We start from the raw sequence: 24,787 nt of genomic DNA, 5'->3' as shown, positions 1-24,787 counted from the left end.
TTCAGGCTGACCTCAAAATCACAACCCTTCTGCCTGAACTTCCCAAGTGCTTGGCTGCAGGCAGGAATCATCACATGTGTTTTGTTTTACCATTTGTGTGTAAGATGCACAGCATCTAAGCAGACACCTGACAGGTCTGGCACTAAAGCGTCATGGTGGGCCTCTTCAGCTGAGGAAAGTGAGATCTAGAGCTCTGTTTTGCTTCGGGGGCTGAGATTCAGTTCGGGGGCTGCGCATACAAAGCTACGCTGTGACCGAGGCCCTGTGTTGAGCATACTGAGATCCATTGCTGCCGCTCTGCGTAGAGAGCAGCAAAGGCTTCCTTCCATATGAAGCAAGGTGGCTTGACCAGTGGGCGTGTCTGCTTGCTACTGAGGAAGCGCCATTCCTAGACCAGGAAGCTACAGAGACACCATGTACATCTGCTCAGAGCTGATTGTGGATGCCAGTAGGAGCATCCTGAACGTGACTATTGTATGTAAAATCAAGACTCTACCCTGTTCGTGGATGGATAGTTGGATGCTACAGTGTCCTGTCAACTGGGACCTGGGGCACCAAAGAACTAGCAGAAGCTAGAAACTTGTCAATCTCTGAAGAAGGTGACATCTGCTACAGGAGTGCCTTTAAAGGAAGACAAAAGTAATTCAGGACCATAGCTCCCAGGGTTCAGCACTCTGTCACTGCGGGGCCTGAAGCCAAGAGCGACAGGCTGGGAGCCTCAGGCTGCCAAGTATCTTGGGCCCTGTCCCTCATCTTCTGAGATTGTGTACACTGAGCCCTCCATATACCGGGTATGTATAGGACAGCAGATCTGAACGGAGAACAGCTATGTAAACGGGAGAGGATCTGGCCCTGTCCTCAGGGAGCTTCCGTTCACACCAGTAACAGAGCTGCCATGGCCAAGGGAGGAAGCTGCTGCAGAGTCTGTCAGAGGAGAGGCAGCCGCCTCAGAAGACTAAGGCAACCATGCCTCGGCATGTGATGTGGCTGTATAGTCCTAATCTGAACTCTCTCAGGAGGCACTTACAAGAAATGATGGACAAATTAACCAAATTTCACTAATCTTTGCATTATTTTATCGTAATGTAAAATATTGGCCATCTTTGGGGCCAGAGCTGAGAGCAGCAAGTTTTGGAGGGAAGCAAGATCAGCAGGTTTCTGGCCACTGTGTTTCATTAAATCGGGGCCCATTTATCTGCATTAACTCTTGTTCTGAAGTGTTCATATTTTTAACATGTAGGTAAGGCTTTTCACAGCGGGAAGGATCTACTTTGTGCACTTCTAAGGAAAACTAGTTGCCCCTTGAACCTATATTCATCTGGAAGCCTTGTTACCTTGTTAAATGGGGGCCATTATCAGGCTGCCATGGTCTGGACTCTGAGAGCATGCTTCATGCGCTAGCCTTAACTTCTAAAGACCAAAGGCAGCAAAACTGCAGAAATGCTAAAGGAAGCAGCAGGTATCGCTTGGAGGAAGATCGTTCTTGTACTTCTTGTGAATGGCCGTAAAGCTGAACGCTGCTGTTGTTTTGTCTTCTAAGAGGCCCGAAAGACAGATCACCGTCACGCTTGCTGTTCTTCTCTACTCTCCTTCATAGGCGCAGGCACAGTTACATGCTTGTCTTAGGAGCAGTTCATTGGTATAAGAATTCCCGAAATACTTGGCTGTAAGCAGGCCTTCGGGCTTTACCTCATACAGTGGCAGTTCTCTCTTGGTAATGGTGGACCAGTCGGTTCAGTGCTGTGTGTGCTTTTCAGCTCAGCCCTGTAATAAAATGAAAAGTACACGTGTGTGCTTCATATGTCAAGTTTGACAGCAGTTCTGTTTGTTAGACCTGCCTCTGGGGTCAGCAAACTTGCCCTGCTAGTCCTGGGAGGTCCAGTGATCCTCGTGGTTTGAATGGTGGTCAGAGTCTGTCTGCACACAGAAATAGGCCTTCGTTGGAAGGAAGCTGATGGACGCTATGGACAGTGCGTGTGTCCTTGTAAAAGGGGCAAAGAGAGGGCTGGAGAGATGGCTCAGCGGTTAAGAGCACCCGACTGCTCTTCCAGAGGTTATGAGTTCAATTCCCAGCAACCACATGGTGGCCCACAACCATCTGTAAAGAGATCCGATGCCCTCTTCTGGTGTATCTGAAGACAGCTACAGTGTGTACTTATATATATAATAAATAAATAAATCTTTAAAAAAAAAGGGGGGGGGCAAAGAGAGCACGCAAGGAAGCTCATGCTTACTGCAAACTGACCTTCTCTGTGAAAGCAAAAGCCAAAGTCAGTAGGTTAAGAAAATATTTAACTTGAAGTTCATTCCATTTTGATGAAGCAGGTCACACTCTGCTTTTAATTGTGAAAAATGGTGCAGGTATTTTCTCACCCCCAAAGCTCTAGGGACCGCAGTGACTTAGCAAGGCAAAGATGGGCGTGTGGACTGAGTATGCACTCCTGTTGAGTGAAAAGTGGGCAGTGTGTAAATGTGGAGCTGCTTTCTGTTGGCTTTTGTTGACCCTTGTTTCTGAAGACAAATTATTATCTAGGTTGTGTGCAGTCTTTCCTTCCCAGTGATTGATTGATTGATTGATTGATTGATTGATTGATTGATTGAGATGCTGGAAATTAAACCCAAGATTTGGTCTGGAGATGGTTCAGCAGTTGGGAGCACTAGCTGCTCTCCTATACCCCCCCAGAGGGCGTGGCCTGTTCCCAGACTCACGTGGTGGCTCCTCCCCAGAGGGCGTGGTCTCCGTTGCCTGCACTGACATAGTGGCTCACTATCCTCTGTAAGTCCAGCCCCAGGTGATTCATCATCCCCTTTGGTCTCTGTGAGCACTGAAGGTCTGTCCCCATCACCTAACTCAGAATTATTCCCAGTGGACGGACCATGCAGCGGTGGTACTCGCTAGATATGGATGGCATAGTTACCTCAGCTTCCATGTCGCTTCTCATAACTGTGTATTAATCAAAAGGTTCATGGTTGGCAATTTATAGTCAGACTCAAATTTAAGCTAACAAAACCAAAAAACCAGGACAGGCATGGCGGCCTGTGCTTATAGTCTCAGCTTTTCTACAGAGCAAGACAGGAGTAGCTGTTGAGTTCATGGGCTCCAAGACTACCTGCTTCAAGAGGGGGAAACCAAAACCAAGACCGCACTGTGGCTCACCAGGGACTGAGGAAAGTAGCCTTGCTGCTCTGCTGAGCACACAACATGGCTTTCCACTCCCACACTGCCCCTGAGCTGAGAGGGTGAGGTAACATATGACGCTGGCGTACTCAGTAAGTGCTAGGGGTGCTTTTTAAACTTGCTGTGACTGCCAGTGTTTAAGAGCCATTCAACATTAGCATTGGCGTTGAACTTGTTACAGTTTAGCCAGGTCCTGGTTACACCTTGGGTTACTGGGTTATTATTATTATTATTATTATTATTATTATTATTATTATTATTATTGGTTCTTTTTTTTTCGGAGCTGGAGACCGAACCCAGGGCCTTGCGCTTCCTAGGCAAGTGCTCTACCACTGAGCTAAATGCCCAACCCCGGGTTACTGGATTATTGATAGTCTCCCTGTAGTGCTTTGAAATTGCCTTTGTCCTAACATTCCAACATTCTAGGCTGTGATTAATTTATGTAAATCAGTACTTGGCTGGAATATTCTAACAGGATATTACTATATTCATCAATCTATTTGCCTTAGATTTTCTTTAGCCATGATATGTCAGCATTTTTCATTTTATCCTATTGGACAAACTAAAAAAAGAGAAAGGTCACAAAAGTATTTCTTGCACCATAACCACTAGTCCGTAGGAGCCTGAAGGCTCCAGGTAGCATCAGCTTGACTTCCTCATGTGCTGTGAGTTGTGTAAATGTTGTCCTAATAGTCGGACCTTGCTGTCAGTCTGTGGAGAGCCAACAGCCTTGGAAACAGCCTGGGCTGTTTGGAGGTTCCCATGGGGACCCTTTGACCAGGAACTCAATTAGATGTCACCTATTCCCAGTACTGGAAGCTTCATTTGATGATGAGAGATGTCCAGTTGGGGCTCTGTCACCCTTGTCATTTGGCAGTTCCATTTAGATCACCTTTATATATGTCTATGTTTGAGGGCCTCCTCTTAGCCCTTCCTCTGTCTTTCTTCCCTTGCCCTGCTTTTTTCTTCCCTCCCTCTTTGATCCTCCTATTCCAGTTGTCCTCCACCCCCTCCATCCATAACTGTCCTTTCCTTCCTAGGGAGGTCCCTCCCTCCCCACCTAACCTCGGGATTGTAGCTTGCTTACCAGTGAGGTAACCACTAACATCCAAATGTAAGTAAACACATACTCCATGTTCTTCCTGGGTCCAGTTTCCTCACTCAGTACAGAACACCCCTGCCCCAGTCCATCCATTTACCTGCAGACTTCATGAATGCATTTTTTAACAGCAGAGTTATATTCTGTTGTGTAAATGTACCATTCATTCTTCGTTCATTGATGGACATCAAGTTTGTTTCCAATTTTTAGCTATTCCCACCAGTTGAATAGTGTCTGTGTAGTAGCTCGAAGCATCTTTTAGGTATATGCCCAAGAGTGGTTTTAGCCAGTCTTGTAGGAGGTTGATTGCCATCTCCCTGAGGAGCTACCACACTGATTTCCATAGTGGCTGTGCAGGTTTGAGTCCCACCAGCCATGGGTGAGTTCCTGTAGGCAGCATCCTCAGCAGCACGAGCTGTCACTTGTGTCATTGATCCTGGTCACTCCTGCCCGTGTAAGAGGAAAGCTCGCAAGTTTGATTTGAATTTCCTGACAACTAAGGATGGTGACCATTTAAGCACTTCTTAGTCATTTAGTTTTACTCTTTTGAGAATTCTCTACAGTGATGACCTGTCTGCAAGATAAGCTGGTGTGACAGTGACACAGAACTTGTGGGAGTGACCAATCACTGACTTAAGGCCCATTCCATGAGCTAGAACCCATGACAAACGTTGCCTGGGTGACCAAGAACCTAAGCCTGGATAGGCAGGGACCTAGGGGGAAACCAATTACCTACGATTCTGCTGAAATGAATATAGCAATAAAATGATTCCAAGCAGCGTTCTGCTGTGCTCACAGATCCATGCCTTGCCCAGCCATCATCAGAGAAGCCTCCTCCTGCAGCAGATGGGAATAAACAGAGACCCTCAGCCAGTCAGCATTCAGAGAGTGAGAGACCCCTGACATAGATGTGGCCATCACATCCCTCCCCTCAGGGCCCAGGGAAAAGGAGGTAGGAGTGTAAGAGGCAGAGGGGAGGGAAGACACCAAGGAAACAAGGCCTAGACACAGTAGGGCTGGTGACAGAAACTCACAGAGGCTGTGGCAGCTTGCACAGGGAATGCCCAGGTCTGCACCAGATGTTGTCCTTGAACTAAAAGAAGTGGACACATGCTCCCATCCCTAACCCAGATGCTGTCTCTGAGACATGAAAAGAAAAGTCAGTTTTCTCCAATCGAGTCCCACTGGGGAAGCAGGCTCTTCTCAAGGGTAGACTCCATGCCCGGCCATGGCCGCCAGCACAGAACAACTGAAGAGCAGCTCAGGAGTGTCTTTGGAGGTTCTTTGTCTCCTAATGTTAAGTCAGAGCATCTGGTTTTAGCCTTATTAGTCCTTTGTGTTACATCCTGGCTTCCTGGTTTTGTGGTTTGGGGCCCCGTGCATACAAATGTGTTTCATTTCTGCATCTATGTGTGTTTCTTTGGTTCTTTTTCTTGTTTGATTGCTTTGTCCTACTTTGTGGGTTGTTTTGTTCTATCTTACTGTATTTTATTATTATTCCTTAGAGGCCTGTTTGTTAAGGAGAGACAGAAAGGGTGTGGATCCCGGTGGGAAGGGAAAACTGAGGGAGGAGTAGAGCCAGGGAAACCATAATCAATAAAATATAAGAAATCTGTTTCCAATAAAAGAAAGTATTTCCCCAGGATTAGCTAGGCTTGATAGCATGACTACACACAGATCCATTTGACTGTTATGTGTGGGTGTGATTTATTACCTTGTAGGTAACATGTGCCATAGAATATTAGCTGCCAAGGTCAGCAAGTGAGCTTGGCTTTTTTTTTTTTTTAACATCTTGTGGATTGAATTGCTTAAGTGTTAATTCTAAATACTTTTATCATAAATATTTAAAGCAAATAACCCATTTCCACTTAATCATAAACCATAACTCTTATTAGTCTGAAAGCACTGCATGGAAAATTACATATCTTCTTAATGTATTTTCTGTCTGTTTTTATGTCCATATAAAATGACAGCCCACAGATGCAGGATGACATCATCATCAGTGAGCCCAAGGAAGCAAAGGAAATCATTTGCGAGCTGACCATTTGAGCCGCTCCTTGTCAGCTCGGTCAGCCTGAAGATCCAGGACAGTTGACACTCAAAGGAGCCCCAAATTTAAATACAATGTCCTCCAAATGTCCCTTGGCACCAATGAATGTGATTTTTTTTGAATGCTACATTAGTTTCTCTAGTTCATCTCACTCAGGTCCATTGCCTTCCCCCTAATGTTGTGTCCAATTTTAAATGACGTGAATGATGGGCCTTCCATCTTTTACCTGGCCCATGTAACCCCTGAGTGCCCAGAACTTCTGGGCCTCATTTCCTGTGCTCGCTGTACTGTGGCCGACCTGAGGAAGGGGTGGCAGAGCGCGTGAGACTTTAATTGTTGCCTAATAGGCTATGAGCAACCTGAACACTTTATCAGGAGGGCATTTAAAATTAGCATTGTTATTCCAGAAGATGCTTCTATACTGCAGTAAAAATCATGCTGAGAGTGTGTCTGATATGTAACCTAATTTCACCACTTTCTTAATTTCTTCCCATTACTCCTAGTAATATACCTCTCAAGACATTTTATATTCTTTTCTTTGTACCTGTCTGTTTGCATGTGTGCAAACATGAATAATCACACTTGTGCAGGTGTAGGTGTGCTTGTTAATCTTACTCCTGCTGGGGTGAGGTGTGAGGGGGTTGCTTGTTTATTATGATGTGGAGACAGACGTTGGCTCTAGATACCTTCCTCTATTGCTCGCCCCCTCCCCACACCTTTTTTTTTTTTTTTTGCACAGTATCTCCCACTAACCCTGGAACTGCCACCTTAGCTAGACTGACTAGCCAGTAAGATCCCAGGAATCCTCCTGCTTGAGCACCCTGCACTAGGTTTATAGTGGTATGACACCATATCTGTCTTTTATATGGGTTCTAAGAATGGAAGTCTTTGTCCTTATGCTGGCACAGGAAACACTTCTTTACCCATGGGGTCATCATCCCAACCCCAGAAGTCAGTATCTTTGAAAAAGTTGTTGCTGATGGCCTCTATGGAAATAGATGATTTATTTCTTCTTGTCATAATAGTTTGCACTGTAGGGATTTAAATGTCTTATTCCTTCAAAATCTGAGAGAGTAGGCCAGTGGTAAAGTACGTGCTTTGCCTAGTACGTGTAAAGCTCCGGGCCCAATCCTTAGCACCATAAAGCTAAACAAGAAATCCCTTGATTCTCTTTCTTGGTCATTGAAATCTGTCATTTCTGGGACACTCTGTTTCTAAGACTATCATGAAAACCAGATTTCAATAATATCCTTTGAGAAGGGAACTTTTCTGTGCTCAGTGATATTTGAGAAGCCCTGACATCATTGCTTAGCTATTTGATGCTATTGTATTTTAAGTAATCTCCAGCCTGCTGACGGTTGTCACTTAGAAACCTTGCTGGTGTTTCTTCTTCTGCTACATCATCAGATTCTTCAGCCTGGTTCCTGCACCTCTGTATCATGATTACTCTCCTGTCAGCGCTACAAAGGATTTGGGGTGTGCTGTTCTTTTGAGAAAGGTCTCACTGGGAAGCATTGTCTAGCCTAGAACCCACTATAGCATAGACCAGACTGGCCCTGAACTCAAAGAAACTCACTCGCCTCAACTGAGATTAAAGGCATTCACTACCCCACCCAGCCCACAAAAAAAGGACTCTTGACAAAGAAAACACTGCCTAATGGTGATGGTTTTGAGCCATATCTTTTTTTTTTTTTTTTCCCGGAGCTGGGGACTGAACTCAGGGCCTTGCGCTCGCTAGGCAAGCGCTCTACTGCTGAACTAAATCCCCAACCCGAGCCATATCTTGAATAGCAAGTTTCAAACTCTATACCAATTGGACAATTTCTGTACTTGGTTCCTTAGGGGTAGTCTGTATTATTTTAAGAAAATTTCAAGTAAATATTGTTTGAATTTTAATAATTTTTAGATGTTCTTAAATTCCTGTGTTATGGGTATTACAACCATTAACCTTTTGTCTCCTCAGAGTTATTTCTTCAGTTTGCAAATATTTTCATGCATTCAGTGCACTGTCCCATGCACTGTACTGGGCGCTTTGAAAGGGACCCTGAGCAGCACCCCAGGCTCTGCTTCAAGAAGACCTGAGTTTCCAGTGAAAGAGAGCACTTAGCACTTTGATGGCACACTGCAGTGAAGCTAGGCTCGCATGGATGGGGAGAAACAAAGCCTTCTTGAAATGAGTGGCCGTGGCGCAGAAAGTAGACGCTCGGCTTTCTAGGAAAGTTTCAGTTCACTCAGAGAGTAAAGGGAGAAAGGCATTTCCAAGAGCAGAAGAAGCTCTTCGTATGAGGCCCAGACATCTAACATACTCTGGGAAAAGATCCATGATTCTTTATGCCGGGCATAAGTCGTTAGTACTAGTGCCAGAGAACTAAACAAAGACACAGAGAAAGTGCTCCAGCAGTCCAGTGATCCAAAGGAGCATTAACCCCAACGTAACTAGTCTTCGCCTGAGTACTGTGTGCTTGTACGTATGGCTTGTACGTATGGCTGTGCTGTGTTTATTACAGATTAGACCACTGGTTCTCATGGCTAAGGCTGCAACCCTCATGTGGTGGTGACCCAACCATAAAATTGTTTTGGTTGTGACTTCATACCTGTCATTTTGCTCCTGTTAGGAATCGTAACACAAGTATTTGTGTTTTCTAGCGGTCTTAGTAGACCCCTGTAAAAGGGTCTTTTGACCCCCAAAGGGTTGCAACCCCTAGGTTGAGAACTGCTGATGTAAACTAATGTTTTCCAAGCTGAGACATCTATTAGACCATCTGCCTCATTTCAGTTAATCACGCTGTATGGATAGCATTCATGCATTTCTAAAGTTCCTCAAATGAGTCTGATCTGATTTAAGAACCTCTTATCCATACCCTTTACACTTAGGTTCATGGGGCACGGGAGGAGCCCTTCACTGAGCCAAGAAAGGGGTGTGATTATGTCAGAGCCGTTTCCCCACTACACAAGCAGAAGCAGCAGTCTCCACCATGCTCCCTCTCTTCCTCCCGCAGCATTCACAGCTGCTCAAGTCAGCTCTGTGTGCTGGTCGCTGAAACATGCTCTTCTGCTCTCTGCCACCTCCCGAGCCAGAGCCCTGCCTTCCATCCTGCTGGTCTTGCAGCCAGACTGTCTCCACCATGGCTGCCCCAGCCCTGTTCACTCCAGCCCCAGCCGGGCTGTTCTGTCCAGCCTTCCTGGCCATCACCTCCTTAGGCTCTGTACATGCTGTTCTTCTGCCTTGAGTTTTCCTCTCCCAACTCCCTTCACCCCTTCCTTCCCCTCTCTTGGTTCTCAGCAAGCACATCTGGGAAGCGGTTCTGGCCGTCCCTGTCTGGGTGAGGTGCCAGTGCCATGTGCCACCATGCCGCTAGTGTATAGTTCACATGCCAGTTATTAATTGGATTGATGTGTCATCTACATCAAAACAGTAGCCCTTTCAGGAACTGGCTTGTTCACATTCGTTTCCTTATCTAGTGTCTAAAAGAGTATATGGTAGTTCCCCAATAAAAATGCTAAGCAGACTGAGAAATGTGCCCACCCACCTTTTTGAGTGCTTACAGTATGCCTCCCCTCCTGGTCTGAATTAATGGACTCTTAATGCTGTAAGAAAGGTAAAGAATTGTATATAAACATACAAGCTTATTCTCTTCTTTATTGTTAATTGCTAGTGTTACCATTGCCTGTGGTGATTGTCAAAATAATTTTTTAAAAGATGAGATCTCGTATAGTTTAGCCATTGGTTTTCTTGTCTGATGCTTACAATTTTCCTAGTCCTCCAGTGCAGACACAGGCTCGGCAGTTTACTCGGTTTGAGAACTAGAAGGGGTCAAATTATTGTACAGATTTTACCTCAACTTCCGTGCCCCAGCCTCTCTTCTTACCCGTGAGCCCATAGCTTGGGCCTCCTTTCTGAGATGCCTGCTTTGCACTGGAGAGGTTGCCTTCCTTCTGCCTCCTGGTACTAAGCAGTGACGTGGCCTGATGCTCGCAGAGCAGGAGGGCAACACAAGCCAGAGTCTCTGCACTCAGAATTATCGTCCTGGACAATGGAGTGTTCTCTGGCTTCCTCCCTCCTCCTGAGAGTTAGCTGTGAGGTTATTCAGGGTGGCGCGGTTTCCCTGCACAGAGACAAGCTTTATTTCCGGTCTCTCCATGGTCATTTTGATTCAGCTCTGTGGGCTCGATGACTTGTGCTCTGACTGGGACTCTAGAAAAGAAGCTGGATGAGCCCAGTCAGCAGGGTCTCGGTTTCTGCCGCAAGTCAGGCCATGGGGCAGGAGTGGGGGGCCTGAAAGATGGAGGTCCTGGTGGGGTGCAAATCCGCTCAGCCTCAGTGCCCCGGGTGGGAACGGCTGCTGTGGCCTGCGTGAGCGGGTGCGTCCTGAGAATGAGCAGCGCCCTGAGATGGGAGACTTGGTGTGCTGAAACCAGACGGTCCTGACAGACGAGGATGGGTGGCCGTTCTGTTTAACTGGACTGTGCTGAGCTGGACAGAGGCAATGAGAGATTTAAAGCATTGTGTCTGGCCTTATTCCTGTCTAACTCACTTTGACCCAGGAGAACAGCCCTAAGGCTAAAGCTTTCCTTGGGCTTCCTGAACAAGTAGTGGAAACAGTGGGGCCTGGGGTTGACACTCCTGTGTGTCCTACTCCGAGCCCTGAGCAGGCCAGCAGCTATTAGATCTTGGCACCCCTACCTCCGCCGTCTGCCTCCTGCTGCTACAGCTGCTGCAGGAGGTACAGGGATTAAAGATGGCGGGGCTGTGCTTCCTCCCTTGGCTCTGACCTCCCAAGGCTCTGCTTAGATGCAGCTGGCTGAGCTGGGGTGTCTTGGGAGCATCCAGAGGACCCAGAGCTCAATCTATCAGGTCCCCTGCAGCAGCTGTTATCAGCAGCAGCAGCAGCAGCAGCAAAGGAAGGGTGCATGGCGGATATGCAGGAAGAGCACCAGACAAGTCTGTGCTCCAGCGTTGGAATCAGCCGGTGTGCATGCGGAGCCGGTGACGGTGCTGGAGAGAAGGAAGGGAGATGCTGTTTTCCACAGTTATCAAGATAAACAGAGCGGCCAGGGCGGCTGTGCAGTTGTGTCAGTGCGCCATCGAGCTGATTACTTTACCCAGTGGGAATTAGCACATCCCCCTTTTCTGCTGGGGGAGGAGGACTGTAGCTAACAAAACTAGTCAGTCATTGGAATCCTCCTGCAGAATGGCGATAATTTATAGGACTGTCTGACGGCTCCTTGTTTGGACATTTAATTAGTGAAAATAACAGTCTAGAAGATGAAATGGTTCAGTTGGCTGAGACAAATATTTGAGGACCTGGTAGAACGAGTGGGCAAAGAGGCCAGAGAGGCAGCGGGAAGGTAACGGTGTTATTTTGAGACAAGGAGTAGAAGTGTAGCCCTAAGGCTGGAGCGGAGTGGACGTGGTCATCACGGCCCTGCCTACCAGATTTCAAGTGGCCATAGAAACTTGAAGGCTACAGGTCTCAGATTCCAAAAGGTCCCAGAAGTGCTGGCTGGAAGCCCAGATATCCAAAGGGATGGGCACTCCCTAACGACAAGTAGTGACGGCTTTAGTGGTGGTCACACTGAGAACACACATCAGTTCTCACGCCCTTCAGAACAGAACCCCAGCAAAGCTCGAGCAAGGCTGTGTAGGCCGAAGCCCCATTTGTATGGAAAACGGGAAGAGCATGTGCTTAATGACTTAAAGGCTCAGGAAGGTAGAGTTCAAAGCTGCGGTACCCTCAGAGAAAGGCACCAGGCTCCCGCACAGTGCTGACCATGCACCGGGCAGGAGAGCACTGAAAGGAGGAGGGCCGGTGTCCACATGTCTGTGGAACAGACATGAGCTGTAGACCCACTCCCCCACTGCCCTCAACTTGACCGGTTCTCCCCAGCCAGAGTGCAAACCTGGGAGCCTAACTGATGAGGGCAAAATAAGGGCATGCTGGGGGCTTGGGGATTTGGCTCAGTGGTAGAGCGCTTGCCTAGGAAGCACAAGGCTCTGGGTTCGGTCCCCAGCTCCGAAAAAAAGAACCAAAAACAAAATAAGGGCATGCTAAGCCCAGGAGGGGCACAGTTGAGAAAGGCCTTACTTCACGGGGTGAACTGATCTCTAGTAGAGACAGACCCTGGCACTGACAAAACCCTAAAACATGCACACGCATGGGCAGTTTGGGGTCCAAATTTATCACTTGCTTCTAGAACAGTAGCATGTAGGTCTTTACCCTTCCTTCCCTGCAGGGAGTTAGAGATCTCTCCCTAGCTAATGTGGCCAGCCCCAGAGGGGAGTTGAAAGATCTTAAGGAGGCTTTGCTGGCAGTTGCCTCTTTTTGTAGTTTTTGCTGTTTGGTTTGGTTTGTCTGAGATAGTTTCTCTGCCTAGCCCCGGCTGTCCTGGAACTCACTCTGTAGACCAGGCTAGCCTTAAACTCAGAACTGTCTCTGCTTCTGCCTCCCTGGTGACAGTTGGCTCTTTAGGGAACACTAAAGTGGAGCTGAAGCCCTGGCCCCCTGTGCCCTCAGACTCTCTGCTGTGTGCCCAAGGAGACCACAGGAAACTGGTGAACTACCGCGCTCAACACACACGGGAAGAAGTACATAGGGGAATTAAGAATCCAAAAGGCCACCTCCATCCTTAGAGAGGTTAAGCAACAGCAGCAGCTTTATACCAGGAATGCCTCGGGAGGGGACCCGTCAGGGAGTAAGACGCGTTGTTAGAGATTTGATGTATGAAAGCAGAACCAGGACATCAGTAAGCAGCCTGGACACTGCAAACAGAGGAAGACCAAACTCGTGGAAAGATACGCAAGAGAAGACATAAAAATGCAGGTCAGGACCCTCAGGTTCTCGGAAGGTTCTGGGAGTCCAAACTTCAGGCGTCATTGAGAAAAGTCCCAGGGGAAGAAGTCAATACTAACAGTTAAGGTTTTACCCAGAGTGCAATGTGTGGGTTTCCAGATTGCAAAGCCCGCTCCAGAAATCTTCAAGTCATTTCTGATAACGGGGTCTAGACAGAATCTGTGCTTCTAGAGCAGGCCGTGATCAGATAGTACAACGGCCATTCTGTACCAAGGCAGTTAACTGACAAGATGATATTCTATGCAGAGCTCTTGAGGAAAACACTAGGTAGTTCAAAGGCGCACACCAGATACAATGGCAGCCAAACAGGAAGGCGTGCTAGAGGTTGGCCCACAGTCTGTAACTGTTCATCTCCCAGGGAGCTTCTGGTAGGTGTGCCCCACCAAAGTCACAGAGGAAGACTGCAGAGAGCAGGCGAGACATAAAAGCAGCGGTGAGTGAGGTGGAATGGGAGGCAGCGGGTGGCCAGGCTGGGCCAGGCCTGCCCAGGAGGCCGGAAAGATAGCTGGCAAAGGAAGAAGTTAAAACCGCGTCTCCTTCATGCGTCAGAATGTTTTGAGAGCAGTGTATCCGCTGAGCACGAACTACTGGGAAAAAAGGGTTTGCGTGGAGTTTCTAGAAAATTAAGCAAAGCAAATCTCTTGAGCCGTGGTCCCTTGGTGACACATGCCTGTCACCCTAGCGTTTGGTAAGATCAGGTAAGATTCCATCACATTTGAGGGCCAGCCTGAGCTATGGGAGACCCTGTCCCAAACAAAGGAAAACAAAACAAGCTAACTGATTTCTGACTAGGAAGACCCCATGCAAGATTAGATGTGAATAACATTTACATAATCATAATGTAAATCGTAAGTATTGATCCAGCCGATGGTACAATCTACGCTGGGGGATGGGAATGGTACAGTTGGAGAGGGAAAAGCTAAATCCTTGTCTGCTGTGGTAGCATTGGTCGATAAAGCCTAAAACCAGAAGATCAAGAAATAGCATTAAAAGCTGTTGATTATAGATGCAAGATAAATCCTAAAATAATGAATTAAAGCAGATAACAGCGCTTCCTCCGGGGAGGGGAAGGAAGAAATGGAGCATGGGACATTTGTCATAGCAAGCCTTACAGGTGATTTGACTTTTAACTGTGTGCACATACAATATTACTTTTAAAATTAAAGAGGAACTAACAGTAAAGGCAGCTTTGGCTTGTCTGAGTACAGCAGTGGTTCCCCTTATCGAAAACAAACCCCTCTTTATAGGAGCCCATGCCTCTGTGTGTGTGCGGTGCACCCCTCCCCCACGGGTGGGCTCTGCTCACTGCCCCAGCACTGACGCTGTACCGGGAGGGCTCAGAGCAGGAGTCTTGAGGGTTGAACTCTAAAGACATGGGAGGAAAACAATCCTTGCTAAACTACTCCACCTCCCAAGCGGTTTCCTAATCCACAAGAGATGGTGGACAGACTTCCATTGAACTTCAGCACCACGGGTGTGGACCAGCAAAGGCCTTTTATGTTGACTGAAGGACCGAATCAGCCTAGCTCCTGCTGTAGGCAGCCCCACAGTGCCTCTTGGAGCTTCTTTCCATCCCTCTGTGCTTGAGCTCAAGTTCTAAAGACTTGGATGAGTCTCTCATAGGTGCAGCATTGAAACTGGAGGGCAAGCATCTGTGGCAAATGTGGTCACACGCTAGACTTCAGCAGCCCTGAGGGTGCACTGAGTGTCCATGCCCACTGTGGTTCGTCCTTGTGTGCTTCCTGCAATTCTTTGCATTTCCTGTCTGTGGGCGGTGAATATTCCCCTCATTTTCTCCAGTATTGTTTTTATTTACTTTCCTATTCTGCCTCTAGTTGAGAGCTGTGCATAATTAGAGCGCTACTTGAATTGCGTGCCAACTGAATCACTGGCTCGCTTCCCCCTGGCTCCTCCCCCTTCCTATTCCATTCTGAGTCAAGTATAGAATTTCTCAAGGGCAGAGGAAGTTCTCTGAAGTATTCTGTGACCATGGGTGACTCCAGGGATATTAGATGGCACATGTGGAATTCTGGAGGTTGGATTGAATTGAGAACTGTTTTCTCAATACAGTTTGGTCAGTGTTCTGAGGCTCCTTTGTCCAAGCTCTGGGTTCTTTAGGTAGGAGAACACGAGACATTGGGGGTTACAGGTCGACAAGTCTCCAGTCTGAAGATAAGACTATAGACATGATATTGAATATGTTCACATGTGAAATGCATATATGATAGCATGTTTGCACACGTTACAGGTGGCTGTATGTCAGTATGGACTATGAATGGTCGTATGTGTGGCATGTTCAGAGTTGTTAGAAGCCAGTGCTGGCTTCTCAGCAGAGTGAAGCAGAGGCCGGTGTCCTCAGTTCCTGCGTTCCGTGGCACTCTAATTTCTGAGCCTCTGAGACTGTCGTGACCAGTCACCATGGCATTTCTTCAGGTAGCCAGTGTTGGCCTTCTTAGGAATCATAAATGTTGCTTTGGAGAGCCAGACCTTTCTCATTTTAACTTCTCACAACTAGCATATATAACTATACAAACATGGTCTTGTGGAGGTTCTCTTGTTTCTGAGACATGGTGTCACTCAGCAGCCCAGGCTAGCCTTAAACTGGAGCAGGCCTGACCCCTCTGCCTCCTGGGTGCTGGGGTGACAGCCTTGCCTCTCCCCCTAACCACTGAGACTTACTCATGCATGCACAGAGCACATTTCAGTCAGACCGTGACCAAAATTCTTTCTCTTCCCGTTTACCCCTCTTCCTTCCTCATTTATTCACCTGTTCTAAAAGAAGAACGAAAGGGGGAAAGTCCCGTGTCTTTAGAATTTGTTGCAGTGAATGGCCCATGCCATCCTAGTTAACGGAAAAAGAAATATTTTGCCCACCATGATCCATGACCCCCACAAAGCAGATGTTTTATAGGTCACAGTCACAAAATGAGTTTTTACAGATTCATAAGTAATCTAACAGATTTAATTTCCTCTTGCTGCTTCTTCCACTGTAAGCTTCCCTTAGACGCATTTGTCTGTGTTGGAGGAAGGGGCCGCTGGGTGGACTGGGATACGTAATGCCACTGCTGCCAAGATAAAGCGAGGCTGTCTCTCCCCTGCCTGCCCCGGCATCTTAGGCTAGGGGAAAAGTTAATGAAAAAATGCAAATGTTGAACTTAGGTAATTCCGTCCTATTTGTTGAGATACTTTGTGTTGGTTTCAAATGTTTTATTGAGTAATAAAATTGGTGATTTGTTCCCATTAGCAGCCCACGGAGAGCAAGGTTGGCTCCCTCATTATGGTGTGCTCCCCGCACCTTCCTCTGTGTCCCTCTGCTTGCTGCTGTGCTCCCCGATCCTCCTCTGTGTCCCTCCACTCATTGCTGTGCTCCCCGATCCTCCTCTGTGTCCCTCCACTCATTGCTGTGCTCCCCGATCCTCCTCTGTGTCCCTCCACTCATTGCTGTGCTCCCCGATCCTCCTCTGTGTCCCTCCACTCATTGCTGTGCTCCCCGCACCTTCCTCTGTGTCCCTCCACTCATTGCTGTGCTCCCCACACCTTCCTCTGTGTCCCTCTGCTTGCTGCTGTGCTCCCCGATCCTCCTCTGTGTCCCTCCACTCATTGCTGTGCTCCCCGCACCTTCCTCTGTGTCCCTCCACTCATTGCTGTGCTCCCCGATCCTCCTCTGTGTCCCTCCACTCATTGCTGTGCTCCCCACACCTTCCTCTGTGTCCCTCCACTCATTGCTGTGCTCCCCACACCTTCCTCTGTGTCCCTCCACTCATTGCTGTGCTCCCCGATCCTCCTCTGTGTCCCTCCACTCATTGCTGTGCTCCCCGATCCTCCTCTGTGTCCCTCCACTCATTGCTGTGCTCCCCGATCCTCCTCTGTGTCCCTCCACTCATTGCTGTGCTCCCCGATCCTCCTCTGTGTCCCTCCACTCATTGCTGTGCTCCCCGCACCTTCCTCTGTGTCCCTCCACTCATTGCTGTGCTCCCCGCACCTTCCTCTGTGTCCCTCCACTCATTGCTGTGCTCCCCGATCCTCCTCTGTGTCCCTCCACTCATTGCTGTGCTCCCCGCACCTTCCTCTGTGTCCCTCCACTCATTGCTGTGCTCCCCGCACCTTCCTCTGTGTCCCTCCACTCATTGCTGTGCTCCCCACACCTTCCTCTGTGTCCCTCCACTCATTGCTGTGCTCCCCGATCCTCCTCTGTGTCCCTCCACTCATTGCTGTGCTCCCCGCACCTTCCTCTGTGTCCCTCCACTCATTGCTGTGCTCCCCGATCCTCCTCTGTGTCCCTCCACTCATTGCTGTGCTCCCCGATCCTCCTCTGTGTCCCTCCACTCATTGCTGTGCTCCCCACACCTTCCTCTGTGTCCCTCCACTCATTGCTGTGCTCCCCGATCCTCCTCTGTGTCCCTCCACTCATTGCTGTGCTCCCCGATCCTCCTCTGTGTCCCTCCACTCATTGCTGTGCTCCCCGATCCTCCTCTGTGTCCCTCCACTCATTGCTGTGCTCCCCACACCTTCCTCTGTGTCCCTCCACTCATTGCTGTGCTCCCCACACCTTCCTCTGTGTCCCTCCACTCATTGCTGTGCTCCCCGATCCTCCTCTGTGTCCCTCCACTCATTGCTGTGCTCCCCGATCCTCCTCTGTGTCCCTCCACTCATTGCTGTGCTCCCCGATCCTCCTCTGTGTCCCTCCACTCATTGCTGTGCTCCCCGATCCTCCTCTGTGTCCCTCCACTCATTGCTGTGCTCCCCGCACCTTCCTCTGTGTCCCTCCACTCATTGCTGTGCTCCCCGATCCTCCTCTGTGTCCCTCCACTCATTGCTGTGCTCCCCGATCCTCCTCTGTGTCCCTCCACTCATTGCTGTGCTCCCCGATCCTCCTCTGTGTCCCTCCACTCATTGCTGTGCTCCCCGATCCTCCTCTGTGTCCCTCCACTCATTGCTGTGCTCCCCGCACCTTCCTCTGTGTCCCTCCACTCATTGCTGTGCTCCCCGATCCTCCTCTGTGTCCCTCCACTCATTGCTGTGCTCCCCGATCCTCCTCTGTGTCCCTCCACTCATTGCTGTGCTCCCCGATCCTCCTCTGTGTCCCTCCACTCATTGCTGTGCTCCCCGATCCTCCTCTGTGTCCCTCCACTCATTGCTGTGCTCCCCGCACCTTCCTCTGTGTCTTTCCTCTTTATTTATTGCTCAGACTTAATTTTCACTTTCTATGTCCTACTTCCACCTCAGAATCCTTGAAATACTACAGTGTGAAGAAGAGACAGCCTAACCAGGAAGTACATGTTCCGTCCAATGGCATTCAAGCTGGCTCCTCCGTCTGGGTGTAAGGAGCCCGTTTGATTGAGTTTCCTGTTTTGTCCAGCACCTCGTGTCCTAGACCCCAGCTCCCGTGCCTCTGTGTTGGGCAGAGCTGGTCATGCCCTCCATTTGACCCAGCTTGCATTCCGCCAGACAGTGGTTTTGTAAGTGTTTTGACCTAGGCAAGCATGATTGTCTGCAAGGCTCTATGGCGTGTACTTTATTTATGAACAGTGCATAACAATGTGTTATCTGTTTCCTTAACTCTAAGTCCCACGGGGAGGGATGTATTTGTATTGCGCAGACTGGGAGTTGCAGGCACATGACAAGTGCCCAGTAACACCGTTCACACAGGCTGTGGATCTCTGGGGGTGGGGTATAAAGGGAACCCTGTGTACTTGCTTTTGGCCTTTGAAATAAGTGTAGTGGATTCTCCCTGGGACTTTGACAGCCCAAGCTCTGGGTACGTGTGTGAAGACGAAGCTTCCATATGTGAATGAGTGGGTAGTGAGTGTTCTACTCTCTCCCATGCTCCTCCAGTGTGGAGCCCAGGACAACTGAAGACCTAGCCGCTCATCCCCGGGCTCATCCCCTCAGAACTGCACAGTGCTTCCGTTCTTGTCCGTGGCTTAGCGTGAATGTCTTCTGATTGAGGTCTAGGTCCTGTCTCTTTGCTCCTTCCTCACTGGCTTAGTCGAATTTCTTGTACCTGGTGGGTGGATCTTGATTAATGACAGTTTGACTCAGGATACCTTTAAGAGCTTAAATGCAGAAGCAGAAAATTGAAATGAACTAAATAAACTTTACACCTTATATAATTTTATGTGATTTATTTAAACAGTACAATTAGTTCAGGTGGTAATAATTCCAAGAACAGTTTTGTAAGTTAAAGGCACGTGGCAGTGTTCGTTAGGCTCTGAATATTTGGGGGACAGGGAAAAGTTATTGTTGGGTATTCCCTTCTGCCTCTTTTGTGGAAAACCTCAGATGTTTCCCACTGTGTTGGGTGCCTCTCCGCTGAGGGAGCTCTGGGTTGCGCTGTAATCGCCTCTAACCATCGTCTCTGCCCCTTGCTCTCTGTGGCATCAATTTTTTCAGCGAAACAAGATGGCTTCTTGTTTTGTTTGCCCTTCAGGTTGAGTGTCTGGGAAGGGGGTGCATGATTGCTCCCTCTGCAGGGCCCCAGGCCAGACAGCAAGGGCCTGGTCGCTCTCTGAGCTGGTAGCCTGTGCTTAGGCGAACTGCACACAATGTTTAACCTTTCCGTAATTCTCCCTCTCCAAGTGCTCACCACTGCAGGGGCTTCGCCGGTGTCGGCAGAGGAGAATCTATAGCGGCCAGAGCAGCCAGCGGGAAGGCTTTCTAACAGTTACAAATCTTCTCTGTTGCAGCATGCTTTTTCTAGAAGCTTTTTGTCATTCTGGCCGCAAACTGTTTTCCACCAACTGCCTTAGCAACAAGGCCCAGAGTCCCTCCCTCCCTCCCAGCTTGTGGTCTGCTGTTCAGAGCACAGACCTTACGCCCAGCATTGGAGGCCTGAGGAACCGTAGGTAACTGTGGAATGTAGCTGTGCTTGGGCTTGGAGGACCATGTGCTTTGTTAGATGAAAGAAGGCAAAGGTTGGACAGAAGCCTCGGGAGTGACCAAACCCCAGGTAAACCTCTAGTAAGAGTAGCAATTTGTTCTTGTCAGGGGTCTGTACCTAGACATGCAAAGAACAGAACTTCTCAGAGTTCTCTAAGGCCACTTGGAAGAGGATGCAAACTATTAAGGATCCCTTCTTAGACATGCGAACAGCTTTGACCATGGTATCTGTTTATGCCAATAGTGTAAAGTCCAATTTGAAAATAAACTTTGTTTACCAAAGATTGAAATTCTATTGAATTTTAGATTCCCTTGATTCCTTGAGAGCTTACTTAAATAGTCTTAAAATAAATTTTATCCCATAATAGAACGTGCTCAGTATAGAGAACCATGTAACTGAGACTTAAGGGTTAAGGAGTCGCTCTAATGGAACTAGAGACTAGGCAGTTAAGGTAGGAGTGTACAGTCCACTGAGTTTCTCTTTTCTTTAGTACATTAAGATGCTTAGTTTTCACTGTTAGCTGTGAGAAATTGGCTCCGGAAGCAATGACAGAAATGACGGACAGATGAAGGGTGAGAACACGTGCCTTTCCCTAACAGCAGACAAGCCATGACGTCACCAAAGGCCTCTAAGGAAGTGGCATGTGCCTTAATGAGTTAGTCTGAACCTTCCGATGGACTGAGTGGTGCAAATCATCACCGTGATGAGTCTGCCTGGGTTCCTTTCTCTTTCTTTACCAAAGAGGGGGCTTGGCAAGTGGGTGGGGGCTTGAAGCTCGTGGCAGGCCATTGGTTCCTCTCTTGCTTTCACAAGCACTGAGACAGGTCCAGAAAAGGTACGTTGTTATGACTGCAAAGTAGGAAATTTTGGAGATGTACATTCTTAATAGAACCTGCTTCCTTTGCCCTATGGTGCCCTGCTGTGCTGCCTCAGTGGCTGGGCCAGACCTGTCTGTGTGAGCCAAGTGTGCCCTGTGGCCATCAGGAGCGCTCTCCTCCTCATTGGCCCAGCATTCAAAGTCCAAACCACAAAATAATGTACCCAGCAGTCTACTCTTAAGATACCCTACTCTGCCAAGCCTTGCCTTTAGTACTCTAAACTATTTAACTCATTTAAACACTCTGTAAAGGTTTTACTGTCGACGTTTTCTGGCTAATTTTCATTGTTAATTATTTGTACAAGTTGACAACATTGTACTTGGTATACAGTGTACTAAGATGTACGTTCACAGCCACTCTCTCTTACCCTCCTCCCTGATCCTCTCCTTCCTATCTAGTCCCATTCTTTCCTTCCCTCGTGCCCTCCTGGGGGACCGGGCAGGGGGATACAGCAGTCACAGCTTCTCCGTCTTCAGGACTGCAGCATCCATGTCAGTGCCCCACTGTGCTTCTCCCTACCCTCTGGCTCCCATAGTCCTTTGCCATCTTCCTCCATGATGTTCTCTGTATTAGAAGGAGGTGACATCGATGTCCCATTTGGGACCAAGTGCTCAGCAGTCACTTACTCTCATCACTTTGGCCTCGACCCATTGCCATGGCAGGCAGGCTTCTCCGCTCGAGGCTGAGCGCTGCACTGACAGCAGTGTAAATACTGGGAGGGCAGTTCAACTGCATGTCCTGGTGGTGACACCTAAGTAGTGAATCCCTGTAGCTGACCCTTGCTACTGTGTGGGTTCTCCCCCCCCATCCCTCCCACCCCTGGGTTCACCCCTGTCACTAGATAGGAAATAAAGAATAGGGGGGAGAGAAACAGAGATCCCTGAATCTAATTCCTTTCCCTTGGTTTGTTCTTTGGGCACGACTACTAATAAAGCACAGCTACCCCCTACCCCCAACAGCCAACAGTCACCCACCCCACCTCTCAGGGTCCTAACATTTATACCCTCTGAAAAGGCGCTGAATTCCAAATGCCACACAATCGCAGAAACTGTCTGCAGCTGGCAAAACTGTGCCTCCGCTAGAGCACGAGGCAAATCACAGTCAGCTGCTGTGGACGTATGAAGCGGTCCCACATCTCCACACCTGGGATTAAATGAAAAGCACATTCTTATGGTATTTGTGTTTTCAGAGGAAACCAAAATTCCAGAACTCTCACTACAGATTCCCCAATGGCTCCTGAGACCTCCTTAGCCCCAGGCTTTTGAACAGTTCTACAGTGCTATGCATATATCCCCTCCCCCAGAATGGGCTTTCGATCTGATCAGGAAGCAGTCATTAACCCAGAACCTTCAGGCCTCTATTGTACCAGTAACCATATCTTCCTTGAGCAGTTTGCTATTGTAGCACAAAAGGTGGTTGTGGCTTTTCTTCTCGAATGGCTTGCATAACACCTTCCAGGACATCAAATGCCAGCTAGTGCAGAGAGAGGGCTACCAGCTCTATGTCTCTGTGGTTTGTATCCAGAGTGCGTGGTGTTTTCAGCAGTAACTAGTTCTGATGGGCAGCCAAGAGCAATGGTACTAACCTTGATGGCTTTGGTAGCCTCTGGGCTGTGGTTACTTGGCCAACAACTCAAGGGGAGGTATCCTGCACCTGGCCACAGGATTTGCAAACTTTGCAAACCTATGACTTGGGGGTATATTGTTGACCTTTCTTAAAAGAGGAGGAAACAAAGCTTTTAATTGCTTCTTTTCTCTCAAACGACTCATCTGCCCCCATGGTGGCTGCATTGCTCTGAAGCCCACACTGGTCTGAAAGTCTTCAGAGCTTTCTAGTTTTAGTAGGCTGTCCTGAACATTTTAACTTTCTCTTGTTAAAGAAGACAGGCTCCCTTTCACCCAGTCTCTCAGCTCTGACGAACTTCGTTACTGAAACATCTTGTTCTGAACTGTGTTCAAGGCCCAGGCTCTGGCAGCCACTCGAAGACTGAACACAAAGAGAGCAGGGAAGTGTCAGAAAGAGATCGGTTCACTGGGACCGGTGTGGGTGGCATTTATCTTTTTGAGTCCGGCCATTCTGCTGCCTTGTGGCTTCTACAGCACACTTTAAGTTTTAATTACCTTCAGACAGAGCCGCCGTGTTGAGGACCTCTGAGAACAGAGCGGAGCTCTCCAGTTTCCTGGTGCTGCTCCTCCCTGCACACTGATGAGGCCCTTGCAGCCTCTGCCCTTGTTACTAGGTGACACAAGTGACTGTGCACCACAGAGACAGCGCTGAAGGGAAAGAGCAAATCCGAAGCTTCGCCTGTTTGCTGTCCAGGGATTCTGGTGGCAAGGAGTGATAGCCACTTCCCTTGCTTAAACATTAGAATCATTTTGTTTCTCTTTTCAAAGAAAGTTAAAAGACAAAACAAAAAGAATGGACTCCATCCCAACCCTTTCTCTTGGGTTTTCAGCTGCAGCTTCTCACCCGCCCTGGGCTACTCCATTCTCAGCTCTGGAAGGAAATGAGCCAGTGATCAAGGGAGGTGCTTGCGCGCATCCTCAGTCATTGCTTAAGGGTCTCTTTAAGGCAGGCTTTGGACTTCTTAGTGTAGGGCTCCGGGCCGTCGGCAGCCATTGAAGCCTGGCCGTTTGGAGAAGCCGTGCTCTTTCCAGTCTGGCTCTTCAGGGCAGGAGCTTGGCTGGCTTCTTGCTTATGGTTTTTATTTCTTGAAGTATGAGCTTGGATAAGGACATCAAGCATTGCTGTGAGTTATGCTGAAACTGCCCAGGCTTAGAAAGCAGAGGGGTTGGGGTGACAGGGCTCCCGGCATGCTGCGTGGCCAGCAAGTGATGTACAGTGATGAATGGCTGGCTTGACCTCAGGGCCATGGGCGGGGATAATGCTGTCTTCATTTATGGTGGCTTTGACCTGGACCATTTGTCTGTGTTCTTCTTATCTATTATTTTGTTTATTGTCACAAACACTGTCATTAAAGTTGTAAAATGTCTTCAGTTGCTCTTAACTGTGGGCAAGGGAAGGAAAACTTGCATAATTTTGTCTATTCCTGCCTGGGTAAAATTTGGGAAATGACTGTAATCTACTGGAAAGCTTGGTTTTCGTGCTTCCAAAGGGCAGGCAGGACCTGCTCAGCATCTGCTTAGGCACCAGGAAGGGAGAGGCCCGTTCCGCCTGGGCTTTTACCCCGCACTGTGGGAGAGGTAGCCCTTCTCTGGTAACTTGACCTTGAGAATAGGATCCGATCACATTGCACCAAACTGCCCACTCTAAGGTTGCAGAGGGCAGCGCTCGGGCCACCTCGGGCTTCTGCGGTTGAAAGTGCTCTGCTGGTCGAGTTCCTGTGGTTACAGGAAATGACCAAAATTAGATTCAGGCCAAGGCTCCAGGTTCAGTCCACCCCTTCCCTTCCAGAAAATACAGGGGAGACCGCCGCTGACAACAGGAAAAGACAGCACGGATCCACTACGACCTTACTCTAGATGAACTCCCTGGCAAAAACCACACCTAACCAACTGCGCCGCCCTCTTTCTCCACAGTGAGGCTGAGGAAAGCCAGGAAACCTTCCGTGTGCCTGCGGGCTCCTGAGAGGAGGAACAGTTGTTAGGGCTCGGCAAGGGAAGGATGGCGCCTCCCTGCAGGAAGTGTAAGCACTCTGAGTAGCTAGTCCAGGCGATGTCATTAGGGCGGGTTCTGAAGATGAGTGATCGGCAGTGTCAAGGAGCAGATGGTTAAATGAGCTGCACAGGGAGTGCCATGAGGCACAGGCTGGAAGAAACGGAAGAGGATAGGGCATGAGGTAAAAGCCCTAAATAGAGTCACCTTAATGTGAACATTCCAAATAGTGTTCT

General features: G+C 48.5%; 1 protein-coding gene and 1 long non-coding RNA gene across 8 annotated transcripts in view; one reads left to right on the top strand and one right to left on the bottom strand.

Moving 5' to 3' along the window:
• Btbd9 (BTB domain containing 9) overlaps positions 1 to 24,787 on the top strand; it is a 357,021-nt gene that overhangs the window by 210,198 nt on the left and 122,036 nt on the right. Inside the window, exon 7 of one of the 7 annotated variants that reach the window (XM_087597100.1) lies at positions 6,251 to 8,220. Within the exon in view, the coding sequence (XP_087453226.1) occupies positions 6,251 to 6,326 (76 nt within the window). The 3' untranslated portion in view covers positions 6,327 to 8,220. 7 annotated transcript variants of the gene reach the window in all.
• Positions 1,060 to 4,911, bottom strand: LOC120098951 (uncharacterized). The gene is made up of 2 exons (XR_015645646.1): positions 4,378 to 4,911; positions 1,060 to 1,764 (listed from the first exon to the last, which is right to left on the bottom strand). It is a non-coding gene; the product is annotated as an uncharacterized LOC120098951 (long non-coding RNA).

Source organism: Rattus norvegicus, chromosome 20 (genome assembly GCF_021556685.1).
Source record: "Rattus norvegicus strain SHRSP/BbbUtx chromosome 20, alternate assembly SHRSP_T2T, whole genome shotgun sequence".
NCBI lineage: Eukaryota > Metazoa > Chordata > Mammalia > Rodentia > Muridae > Rattus > Rattus norvegicus.
This window is presented reverse-complemented; position numbering and strand designations above follow the sequence as displayed.